The 13,361-nt window shown below is 41.5% G+C and overlaps 1 protein-coding gene across 1 annotated transcript in view; it reads right to left on the bottom strand.

Moving 5' to 3' along the window:
* Positions 1–5,424, bottom strand: part of zgc:172282 (leucine-rich repeat and fibronectin type III domain-containing protein 1-like protein) — a 44,831-nt gene extending 39,407 nt beyond the window's left edge. The window contains exons 1-6 of the mRNA XM_062386181.1: positions 5,231–5,424; positions 4,059–4,210; positions 3,549–3,802; positions 3,125–3,368; positions 2,844–3,001; positions 1,159–1,539 (exon numbers count right to left, since the gene is read on the bottom strand). Coding sequence (XP_062242165.1) covers positions 1,159–1,539; positions 2,844–3,001; positions 3,125–3,368; positions 3,549–3,802; positions 4,059–4,210; positions 5,231–5,423 — 1,382 coding nt within the window. The 5' untranslated portion in view covers position 5,424. The remainder of the gene's footprint in view (positions 1–1,158; positions 1,540–2,843; positions 3,002–3,124; positions 3,369–3,548; positions 3,803–4,058; positions 4,211–5,230) is intronic.
* Between the last annotated feature and the right edge of the window lie 7,937 nt (positions 5,425–13,361).

The raw sequence follows: 13,361 nt of genomic DNA, 5'->3' as shown, positions 1-13,361 counted from the left end.
TGTCCGTGACAGGCTGACACAAACTCGGTGTAAGTTACATTAACTGCATCGGGCTGTGGTTTGGTTCAGACACAAACAACAGAATCCCTGTCGGGTTTGGTTCGGGCTCGGAAAGAAAAATGTGACCCTAGTCGCCCTCTCACGTTCATATACTGTATGAACTGTACTCCATGATTGATGGAAAGATAAACCTGCAAAAGTCTGTCATTACATACTTTGCTGCTTTTGTTATGGAAATTAACGTTGTGCTGACACATGAAGGAAACTGATTTGTTAATATTTGTTAAAAGCACTAATTTGGCAACCGATCTTAATTCCTATGCAAAGGTCCACATTCCTTAACTGCAAATGACAAAATGAACAAAGTTTTATGATTAACATAAGTCAACTTACAGTGACCTTTCCTCCAATTCAACTTCTGCATGTAAGATGAGGCTCGTTCCAATGCTTACATTAAAATTCAGTGGCTGCAATCACAGAACTATCAAAAAGAATTACCATAATACCTTGAACTGCTCTTTGTATCCATTGAAATTCTTTGGGCGTCCATTCCCACTTTATTTGGTTTTAAGGTATCAGTGTGTGCAGTCGGATGTTGTGCATACAAATCAGAAACTTACCTCTTTGTTTCAGGAAGATGGCAAAATAGGATTTTCCCATTCAACATTCAAACATTTGTAGCAGTGTGATATTCAAATGTCTGTCAATCGGAGTAAAATCTGGCAAAATAATGACTTTGCCAAGATAATTCAATCCATACCACAAATAAAATACCCCACTGAAACAAAGGTGTAATGACCAGCAACAAACGTACAGAGCAATGCAGCAATGAAGCCAACTGACAAACAGGCATTAAAACCTTTTACAGAGCTACTCTCACATTTGGCCCAGGCCTCCCCTGCATTCAGGCAACACAACAATGGCTCTGCTCCAGTACAGATGTCTTTATCATTTCAGTTGATTAAGCTTTTTACGAAGACTGGCTAATCTCCTCTTGTATCATCTATCATCTGCTCTCATCCTCATAGCCACGGAGGATGTCTGCTGGTTACACCCACAAATGCATCCTCTGCTTTTTAAGAATATGGCTTAAAAAGTGTGTTGAATTCAAGATAATTAAAACACAGAATTATGAAAAGGAGGTGGAGATGTTCGTACCTATAAACCAGTGCGTCATCCCCAGAGCTGTTGTACTGGACCTGGAACATCCTGACTCCAGATGTAGGCGTCTGACTGCTCCATCTAATGAGGGCAGAGTTTCCCGTCAGTTCCACCAACGAGACCCTCCGGTCGGCCGCCCTTGTCTCGTTGTTAGGCAGTGCCACCTTAGAGGAGGTGAGAATATCAGAGGGGGCAGGTTCAGAGGATGGGTCCCGGCTGCGGCTTGTGCTGTTGGCGAGATGCGGCATGGCTGTGACAACTAGCTCCACCCTTCCTGTGGACTCGCCTGCTGCGTTCGAGGCGATGCAAGTAAAGTTTCCTGAATCCTTCAGGGTTGTCACATTGATCTCCAGGCTTCCATTTGGGAAAACTAACGTCCTGAAACAAATGTAAAAAAGAGATATATCTAAGTCAATTAATTCAATCACTTTAACACTATTAACTGAGAGGTGACTGCAGCTTGGATAAACAGGCCAAACTTTCCACTACTGTTGTGCAATCCCCATTCATTTAAGCAAGTAAAATAGCAGAACACATTTACATTTAAATTTAAGAGGCAACCCCCTCTAGTCCTCACCATCCAGTCACAGAAGATGTCCTCGCTTGTCTTCCATACAGTTACAAATCAGTGTTCTACCATTCAACTCATCTACATCTACCACCATCATTCATTCTGACTCTTTTCTAGAATCAATACAATGGCTGCCAGTCTGAGGATGTGTGTTGCTGACTGTGTGGCAGCTTTACCCCCACAACTTTAGGCTTTACCACAAATGGTACTTGCCAAAGAATCCGACATTGCTTTGGATCCATAAATTAAGCTTTCTTTTGTGAATATGCAGCTTATGTCACATCCTTCTCTCATTTACTCTGGTCCAAAAGCAACAAAAGAAGAATAGAAATATATGCTAGACTTCTGTGAAGCTGTGTTATTATGTGTACTTTATTTTTGGTTGTTTTCGTCCTCACTCCATCCACAAATGTCTTATATTTCAGTCCATAGTTGAGGACCGAGGATAGGGCAGATTTGAGTGTTTACTAGCCAATGTACATTTGTAGAGCACTTTATGTTTTTCTTGTGATAGTCATGAGAACAGACAATGTAAATGCCTTTATTCTTGTGTCGGATGTGGTTACAGTTCATCCTCGAAACACAATGTCCCCAATGCGTCTTTGGTTCCTTTAAGCATGCACTTTCATGTAGCCAAGCACTATCTGATTGCAGTGCACTGAGCGGAGGGCAATTTTATCAATGAAAGGAAACCAATGTTATTTAAACCATAACCCTAAACCCACGTCTGACAAGTGTGCCAACTAGGTTACCTGATAAAAATGTGAAGGTCTAATGGTGGAGATTTTAATTCCGATCTCAACAGCTACTTTCTAATCATGTTTCAGATTTGGCACACGCAAGTCATCTGCCTACGTCCTGTCCCTACAGCCAAGTCAGAAATGATGTGAGGCACATTATGTTTCTGACTTGGGTTTAACATTGGCTGAGCTCGAGAAATACAGGAGACTATTTAAACAACCCCCTTTTTCACCTGCTAACTGTTTCCGCAGGTTTCTGACATCATTGAATGCGGACTAGTGTACTCACTGGATATGTCATATTTGCGAAATTAACACTGTACCTTGAATACAAAATATAAAATAAAAAAAAACAGGAATAAGGGTGATACCTTGAGCCATTCGATATAAGTCTCCCTTCAGGGCTTATCCAGTGGACCTCAGGCTCTGGGTCACCGTTCGCTTTGCACTTCAGACTGGCAGGCTGGCCCTCCATTGCCACAGTGTGAGGTGACTTGCGTGTTAGAACTGGTGGGTCACAAATAAACTCCTGAAGGACAAAACAGATCAGGTCATTTTTTTTTTCAAATTAGCATACTTTTCTGAGTTGTATTATAAATTAAAGATTACTCTCATAACCAAGGTTATAGGACATATTAGTGTCAAACCTCACCTCTTCAGGTATTGTCCAGAAATATTTGGCACTGAGGTCAGAGGGAGAGGCGCATGTCTCCAGGTCATCTTCTCTGGTTAGTCTCCTCAGCCACAGGAGTTCACAGTTACAGTGAAGGGGGTTACCACCAAAACTCAACACCAGCGAGGTGAGAGGGGAGCCTCTGGACTTGGCATAAACTGGGATTCTCAGGAATAATGGATCGGGGGGAATTTTCTTCAATTTATTGGATGTCATGTCAAGCCTGTGGATGGACAGGGTTTCGGGAGAACATGAGGAGAGGATAATTATTAGATCGTATTTTTGGATTATCACATGAACCGATTAAGGATTTTTGAATTATCAACTAAATATAATATATTTCATTTCTAAGATCCCTTTAGATTGTGTTACTCTACAGACAAAAGCGTATATATCCATTTACCTGGCCAGTTTGTGCAGGTTGGTGAACACGCCTTGCGGAACGTTTTCTATGAGGTTATGATCCATATTCAGGGTATTGACATTGGTGAGGCGCCCAATCGTGTCCCATGGCACCTGGGCAAGGTTGTTGTAACTGAGGTCTAGATCCTCCAATGTGGACAGGAAGTCATCAAAGGCATGGGGAGATATGGAGTTGAGCTGGTTGTTGGCCAGGATTAGGTGACGAAGGTTGGTCAGGCCTTTGAAGTGCTCATCCTGGTTGATTAAAAAAAAGGGAAAATACAGTGAGCTGTGAGAGTATTGCAGATATGTACATGTACTATATTTCTATTTATCTATTCACTCTATCTCTCTGCATTGTAACTCTATCATTCAGTTGTGTGAATCCATCCATTTGACTGTCAACTTTTTTATTTTGCTCAGTATCTGTTTAACAGCCCATTGATTCACACAATACTTCATTCCCATTCAGCATCATCAATCCAGTTGGTCATTCAGACATTAATCTTACCCTGATCACAGTTATTCTATTAGAGTCGAGGTGGAGAGATCTGAGTCGACGCAGGTCACTGAACGCTGAAGGGAGGATCTGACTGATGGTGTTCCTGGACAGGGTTAGGTGGAGCAGGCTGGTCATGTTCGCGAAATCCTTTCTTCGGACAGCTGGGAGTATACAGGATAAACACAAAGAGAGATTCCATCAGCAATGTCGCTAGTGAGTAGATATATTAGAAAGTAATGAGGCGGAAAGACCAGTCAGATAGATATGCTTTCACATTAATGACAGCGCATATGGTTCTGGTGCTTTCAGAAATATTTGTGTCATAAAAGGAAAATATAGGTAACACATTTGTCAAGTTAACCGTTTCTGGAAAACTATTGTGTTTTCTTATAAATGTATTTTTTGCCAACAAACTCTAGCAAACGTCAGTAAACAGCTTAGAGATTCTGGCATCGCACAAACAGTTCCAGAATCTTTGAAATTGTACATGAAAAATGTGACTTCAATAACTATGGCTGTGTGATGTTGTTAGATGTGCATCACAATATCTTTCTGGGCCATATGAAAGTGTTCTTTTCTCTTTACCTTTTGTCTTTTGTTTTGTTGAAGCACAGAATATAATTTCTTTTAAGTCAAGCCTGGGAAGATTAGGTGGCTGCCGTGGTGGGAGCAAATGGAACTTCAGATTAAAATAAAAGGACAAAGCAGCACTTCAGTTCTTAAAAATAAGTATGTCTCGAAGTAAAACAAAAAAGAAGAATTCTTTGATATATGGAGAAGATTAATCATTAATGAGACTTGCTTGTGCGAAGTGTGAAAGTTGAAATACCCAGACTCGTGAGAAATATGACTCACGTGGAAACCAACAAAAAAAGAGTTTTGACTTCAACCAACATTTGTATTCACTGTAAACAAAGTGTTTTCCGTTGCACACAATTATTCTGAGATAAAGTAAATATGCTCCCATCATTGCAACCTGCCCGGTAGCAACAACCAGAGTTTTTCCCCAACATAAGCAACAAATCCAAGCATTCTTATAAAATGATTGATAAGGACATAAATGGAGCAGTTCATGAATGCATGTATCAGCACTCTACACACTGAACTCTGAGGCAATGTTTGAATTTCAGAGTTATGTTAAAGTGAAGGATATACTGGACAGGCCGGTTGGTACATTTTACCTGTGATGAAGTTCTCTTGAAGCCGTAGCTCCACGGTGCGCCGGTCGATGGCGGCAGGAACGAACAGCAGGCCTGTCTTGGAGCAGAGGATAGCGAGCGACGGGGAGAGGCTCTGGCACATACAGCGTTTCGGACACGGCTGTCCCCTGCATGCTGCTGCCAGCAACAGCAAAGACAACCACAGCCGTTCCATTCTCCTCCAATGGAAACAGGTCAACTGGAAGACAGAGTGAAGACACCAATGAATTCAAGTGAATGCAATGACGGTGTCACTGACGAAAAGTAAAATGTCACAAAATGGGAAACCAGGAGGACCTTATCACTCCCAGAGACACTTCATCTCTGAGTTTAATGCCTGTGTTTCTGTCTTTTTACAGACAAAAACAACTCCTTCAATAAAACAAAACAACTTCACGAGACAGCGAGCGGCCTCTGAGCAGTTGATCATGGCAGCGCTCAGCAGTTGGACTCAATTGCTCAATGCTGTCAGCCGGTAATAGACTCTGTCATTGTGTGGGTGTGTGGTGAGATGACATTGGGGATTCTTTCCTCACCACTACCTTTTGAATGTTGTGATTGTGACAGGTAATATTGTGTATATTGTATAATAGCTCTTGAGTGACACTGTTATACAATGGTAATCTGCAATTTTGTGGTCAAGGTTGCATAATGTCTGCATCGTCCACCTAATAGCAACAGTGTGCTATACTCAGTGGAAACCGTTTATAGTGATCCCGCTTGTCCGAGTCAAATTGATCACTATAACCAAATTACGTAGCTTCTGTACGATAGTCCCAGAACTTTTGATAGAAGTACCAGCTTTTTTTTTTAAATAAGGGCGATATCACATTGTGGACTCGCGCACACACACTCACTTCTCTCTCTCTCTCTCTCTTTCACACACACAGATTCAGCTGACGTCTCTGACCTGCTACAACTTAAACGTTGATTTGATTAAAATGACACCACAATATCAATAATGATCACCACATAATGACCAATACTTTAATTAAATGAGTAAAATATAATCTTTATAACTGTGTGCATTAATTAACTAATTCAGCTCATCCTCACTGCGCCTGCTGTCCCCCTCTATCCATCGCACGCTGACACACACACAACGACACAAGCACTCACACACACAAACGCACAGATTCATCGGACACAATAGAATTCATAAATGAAGTTGTCTTTTATAACTTTTTTTTGTATTAAATAATAGAACTCAAAATACCACCAGTCATTGAGGATCAAATTCTGTCACAGGCAGCTAAACGTGGATCAGTATTGACTTTTAAACAATGCGGACACTGTTCTAAACTCATGGTGGGATTTTCATGTTTGCCAGTGGGCAGCAGTGTATTAGCCGGCCCAGCAGTGTATTAGCCGGCCCAGTTTGACTGCCTGACCAATCAATAGCACTGAGCTTCTTTACAGCTGAAGACAAGTGTGCAACCCCTTCATCTTGCTTCTTACTTGCTACTCCCACTACCCTCAATCAAACATTTTTATCAAGGGAGGATATATCTCCGGATTAAAAATACTCAGTGCTGCTACATGAATTTCTTAAAAGTCCCTGTGAATTGTCCCGCAAAGCGAGTCTGCCAAATGTATACAAACAAATGAAATTGCATGCAGTCTCATGAGCCTGCTAAAAATAAAAAGGCCGTGATTGGATACTTGATGTTCCCCATCCTCCCACAATAAGACGCAAAGCAGGAATGATGATTAGCTATAATTCAGATATAAAGAGACACTGAATTTCTTTTATCAGCCTTTCCATTTTACTCCCTGTCAGTGTTCTACTTCTATTTCATTCAAAATATATCTCCCCATTATTCTTGATTATTCCATCAGCTATACCTCCCCTTGTCATTTACCCCGCATATGGCAATCTGTCCACCTGTTGTTTTTACAGATATCCTCCTCCCTGTGTTCTGTCACACACTTCACTCACTCCATAATCCCTCTTTCCAAACTTGTGAGTACACTGCCTTCTTCATAAACACGTGCATTGTCAGTCTTCTCGTTATTTCTGTTTTGGACTCCTGGTTACTTGTCCTCCTTTATTTTATATTTTCTCTTGCACTCTTGTTCTCTTCAACTGATGCATTGCTTACACTGCACCAAATTTCAATTCTCAATGTCTATCAAACACCCTTCTTTTTGTCATTGCTCCTGCTGCCTTTCAGTTCTTCTGCCACTCTTCCAGCTCCTAAATCCTTATTTATAACTTTCCCACAGAAGATGGGATTCTCGTTTCTAATCACGCCCGCCTGCTTGCTTTTCATTTTCTAGTTTTTCTCATGATCATCCATCTCACAAGCCCCCATCGCAATCTTTCTCTTTTCTACGGCTGTCCACGATAGCTCCGTATTTTTGCCCCATCATCCGTTTCTCACTGCGTCTCACTGTCTTACAATGCTTTCATTGTAATGCATATTTAATGTGTTTACATTGCAGAATTTGTTACCAACTGTGATTTTAAATCCATAGTCCTTCTCACTCTGTTTGCATGTGCATCAGTCCACAGTGTAATACCCATGCTCTCTTGAATATTTAGAGATACTTCAATTGGTTCTACCACACATCAAGCGTATTTGTCTTTTTAATATGTTATTCAATTATGGATGCATGAGTTTTGCTGTATAACTCAGTTTGGGCCTAAATAGTACTTGGCATTGACTTTAAACAATCACTGTTGAGACATCTTTGATGCAGTGCAGAGCCTGACCGCATTGAGCAAACTCCATTAAAACTTCCCTCGCAAACCTGCATACTTATACTGCATGAGTCTGAATACTGCTGAAAAATATAACTAAAATGATTAATCATGCTGCAAATCTTCCTGCATCTAACTTTTGGGACAGGACCGAAAATGAAAAAAAAAAGAAGTTAAATATCTACCGGTGAAGAATCATTGTCATACATGTAGAAGACGAAGATGTCAGGACAGTTTGTGTTGATAAAAGCTGACGCCAGTGTCGAGGTGCTGTAAGCAAAATCCTAGGATCTATGCAGCAGAGTTAATATTTCCCTTCCTGCCCCTGTCTACTGCTTCACCTCTTGCCTGAACAATGTGGATTTGATTGTGTCGTGAATGCGTCTCTGCAGAGAACCTTTCGCTGTGTTGTGCATGTGTGAAAGGCAAATTCATGGTTAACTCCGAGGTCATGTCTGAAAAACAGCTTGACAACGTTAATAGATTTGCAGCCAATCTAAAAAAAACGTGACGAGGCCGAGCAGAATAGAGTGACACTAATGAGAACGAGGGTAAACAGGCAGTGTTGCATCCTTGCTTTTAGCTTTAATAATGTAAAGTTGCATTTCACAAAATTAAATTCAACCTGATGGTTGACAGACCACATAATTCCAATTGTTTACTTAAGTACCTCGAGGGGTTGTTATCTGAAAACAAGTCCATTAGCTGACAGTGTTTGAGATTCTCAATTTGTATCAATCAACGAATCAAGAATAATTGTGTCAGTCGGGAAGAGGTTCTCAAAATTTGAACAAAAAAATGTAGATCTATCAAATTTAGTTGGTAAATCATACCACATATTCCTCTCAACCACTCATGCCTGACACCATCCACTAACTGCAAAGTGCTGTAGTTATTTTTAAAAACACTTTCAGATGTCTCGTTTTTCCGGTCCATATACCGTCAATTATTCAAAGTTGAAATAATGCTTCTTTATGTCTAAAAGTCAGAGTTAATGGACAAAATGCATCCAGCATTATTTTGCAGTAATTACACTGAGAACACTGCATTGATATTCATTTTCTCGAGGGGACCGTAAAGCTGCCAGAACAGAGCTCAGGTTGTCTCAGCAGTGACAAATGTTTACGTTTTCAAGTTTCTTTTTATTTTAATGGAAAGTATGACGCAGTTTGATCCTGGCGGTTTCTTTGTTTTGCTTGCCAGTATGATCTCTGCTTTGCATTTGTGAATCAATCAGCTGCTCCCCTGCAGAATGTTTCAATGTGTTCAGGGCAGATATTGACTGGAATTCCACATTGCCGTGTTCACTGCAAATGCAGGGTTGTGGGTGTACTGGTTGCAGCAGAATGTGCATTAGCATAGAGGAAACGCAAGAGATACCTAAAGCACATCAAACAAAGGTAAAGGTATCGTTGCTTTTAGATGAACTAAAAAAAGAACAGTTTAAAGCTTTTTCACTTCATTAATGGTAGAGAACCCTGAAGAGAGTGGTAATTAGCAACATGTACCGCAACAACAGCCAATGTCCATTTTCTAAAAAAACAAGTCTCCTTCACAGCTCATATCGACCTCACCTGTGAACATCAGAGACAGCCCTCTGTGCTCCTGTCTTGGTTTTTCTTCACCATTTCCCACACAATCAATGAGAACAACAAGGTGTCTTAACTTATGTGTTTATTGTAAATATAGCAGGCCCCAATGCTGTGTTTACCTTGTTTGAAGAAGCTGTGAAGGAGCTTAGTCTCAATTAGAGTCGACCTTCATTTGATTAAACGTGTGCTCTTCAGTCAGAAAAGTGATCAAAGTACCCTGAAGTCATCTCAAGCCCTTTTATTTAATTGCATTCATAATGCAGTTACATTATAGTGGAGAACAAGACAACAACATTGTTTGATGCGGTCACAGCAAAGAATGGGAGATCGAAACTGAATTTAGCAGTGGTCACAGTGAAATAGATTAGCAGTTGTAGGGACTAAAGCTAAAAGAACTTGAAAAGCAACATTTTTGCTGCCTCGATCTGAAGCAATTAGCAACGCAAATCCCAAAACACACAAATAAGCTTATGAAAGGGATGGAGACTGAAGCATAAAGACTGCAGAGGAGAAATGATCAAAGGAAACAGAACCAGTCAGAAGTAAGTCAGTAGAAAGGGATGAAAGGAAAGGGAATGATTAGGAGAGGTAAAAAAAACAATGAGGTGACAAGGTGTACAATTTACTTAAATGTGTAATTGATTCGAGACACACAAGTAAAAACTCACGATTGTAGGGTCAAATGTATCTTATTGATGGTCCTCCAGAGAGATGAGTCCAGTAAATAATCTCTAGAAGTAAATTAACCATGTGGAGGACACTCCCAGACGCCCGGTGACTTGACCCATATCCTCGGCTAATACCCCAGATCAATGCTAATACGGGATTCATTTTTCAAACGATAACTTGACTTCCAGAAAGGAGTACAGATCCGAACCCCTTGAGTTTCCTCTGTTTGGTTTAATGAGTCAAGACATGCTTGTGACCTCTGAGAAAGCAAATGTCATTTCATTCCCTCCCTTGGTTGCCCGTTGAAAGATACTTTTACAAAGACCGCCCATAAGGCCACCACACAAGTCCTGGTTATGTGCTGGTATGTGTTAATGCAATTCTAAAGCAAGTATTTACTGAACATTTTCTGTAACCTGTGATCTCACAATCAGGACGGCTCACACAGTTGCATACAGGGCTTCAGGTGGGCTGGAAATGGACTCCTCCTCCTTCAAGAGTAATGGACTAGTGCATGTGCCAAGACGGTTTGAGTCCCAGCTTCCATGGCTATGAGCAGTGGTTGCCTGTTATTCAAAGTTAATTAATAATGAACAGTTCGTCCAAATCGCACATTCACCGCTGCACCTCCTTGGGCCCTGAGCAATGCAAATGCCACAGCTGAGGCTGAAAAAATGTGCAAATGTTAAGCTATGCAAGACACTGCCTGAGCATGTAGAACTGACATTTGACGTTTGTGTGTGTGTGTGTACAGAGCATTTCAAAAACCCTAAACAAGATGTTGCATCAATAACTAGATGGAGTTCAGCGTTGGGGCAGTTAATATATTGTTGCTCCATTGCCATTTACTGGGTTCGAGATTAAAATTGTAAATAATTGTGAATAATCCCTTAATGTAATCTTTGCACTCGCTACCAGCCTATTATCTATGTTTATACACATCTGTGTGTGTGTGTGTGTGTGTGTGTGTGTGTGTGTGTGTGTGTGTGTGTGTGTGTGTGTGTGTCTGGCCCCTCTCTTCACACGGTGTACTGCACCCGACAATGGAGATGGATTACCCTGTCAGTGCTCCAGCAGGGCCACTGCAGAGTGTCTTGTATGTGTAATTTACTGTATGTTGTGAAAGCACGAGTGTTTCAGTGTGTATACAGTACGTGCACATGAGCTCACTCAGTCCTCATCAGGTTTGTCTCTTTGAATTAGGTGTCGGCAACTTCAAGACTTTTCCCTGTGATCAATCGCAAAGACGTCTATAATCTACACTTCAAGCAAATCATAGAAATCGTGGCATTTGGTGACAGTTATATTCGCTCTACCCTTCGTCCACAAACCAACGCAATGATTGCCTTCTAGATTGTTGTGCCGCCTGGACAATTGGTATTGCATCTCACTTATAGTGTCTCATACAAAAAAAAACAATACAACGCTATGTATGGCAGATGAAAAGCTGGTCCCAGAAAAGCCCTCGTCGGTCAATATCCTGGCAGGTTTCATCCAGGACTGAAGTCGGTCCCATGTCACTTTACCCACTTGCTCAGACACCTCATCCTCAGTCGAAGGCAGTGTGGAAGCCGACTGTACTCTCTTGCCACGAGAACCCACAGCTGTCATCTCTTCATCCACTACTCCCCGAACACGTTAATAGTTGGGGATTCCGTAATCATAAAGATCTGTTTCCTCAATGCAGTCACTCATTGTTTCCCCCGCAGCCACAGTCCCTGACACTCTGGAGAAGCTCCCCGGGTAGTTGCTCTCAGTCACCATGCAGCTCGTCAGCAGTCTGAGCTGACCAAAGAGGATTTTTTACAACCTTTTAAAATCTTTAAGTACTTGTGGAAAGTCTGTTTTTATTACCGCTCCTATCCACACACTGGATCACAGGGCTCGACTTTTAAGCAGAATACTCAGTCCCAACAGCTTGCTCCAGTCTGCCTGCACATTCCACTATATAGGCTTTATTTACAATTTGAATCTGTTTTGGGGATGATGTCCTTCTTCAGGACAGATGGACTCCAACCCAATGTGCAATGTAGCCGAATTCTTGAAACGTGCAGCTTTGTGTACAATTTACTGCACATGATTGATTGTTCACTCCCCACACACCCTCCCTGGGTACGTCTTCTACTCCTGTGGCACCAGAACACTATTCCCTCCATTAGCGCTGTCCACCGGCCTCACTAACCCTCTAATTCCCCCATACAGTCCCATTATCAAGCACAGAATGTCCCACCCACACGGTACATCTAAAGGTATAAACAGTTACAATCTATGTCCCATTTTGTGTCGGCCTGTTTGTGTACATTACATTACATGTCATTTGGCAGATGCTTTTATCCAAAGCGATTTACAATTAGTGCATTCAACATCTATGAGTATATGTGTCTTTCCTTGTTGATTTGAATACTCATGTATGTTGCCCTTCTCACTCCCAAACCACTCACTGTTTAGATCAACCCTTTCAATCTGATTCAATCATTTAGCATGGCCAGACACTCTAAAGATTAAGATACGATTAAGATACATTTATTAGTCCCAAACACATGCACAGACATGCATAGGCACACTCATGCAGATCTAGGGAAATTTAACCTCTGCTTTTGACCCATCTGGTGCAGGACACACAGAGCAGTTAGCAACCATGTACGGCGCCCGGGGAGCAGATGTTGGGGGAGTAAGGTGCCTTGCTCAGGGGCACTAGACAGGGTAGGGAGAATCCTTTTGGATTTTTGGACAGATCAATCCAGGTTCGTCTTTTTGTTTTTTCTCCGTGGAGTCGAATCAGAGACAAACCAGAGACCTTTTATGCCCATAGTCCAAGTTTCTGCCACTAGTCCACCGCCTCTCCAAATAGGTCATCGACTTAGTACTCTCATCAGGTTACCTCCCTGAGCATATTAATCTGCTGGCCGCGCCTGTGAATGGCCATGATGCTGTTTTGTAAAACTTCTCTACACCTTCCTATTCCTGATCTCTTCCCTACAACAAGTTCCTGCAAACGCCGCCTCTGCTGCTAGATTCTGTTGAGTATTTCTCTAGAAAAAAATACAACCCAAAGTTGTTTTAAGGCACTACCTTGGCTATTAGTTTTCCATCCACCTCCTCTTCACAACCTGGTGTTGAGTTATCCTGGTTCATTTTCTAAATAAGG

Source organism: Platichthys flesus, chromosome 4, assembly GCF_949316205.1.
Source record: "Platichthys flesus chromosome 4, fPlaFle2.1, whole genome shotgun sequence".
Taxonomy (NCBI): domain Eukaryota; kingdom Metazoa; phylum Chordata; class Actinopteri; order Pleuronectiformes; family Pleuronectidae; genus Platichthys; species Platichthys flesus.
The sequence above is the reverse complement of the archived record's forward strand: the minus strand, read 5'-3'. Positions and strand labels throughout refer to the sequence as shown.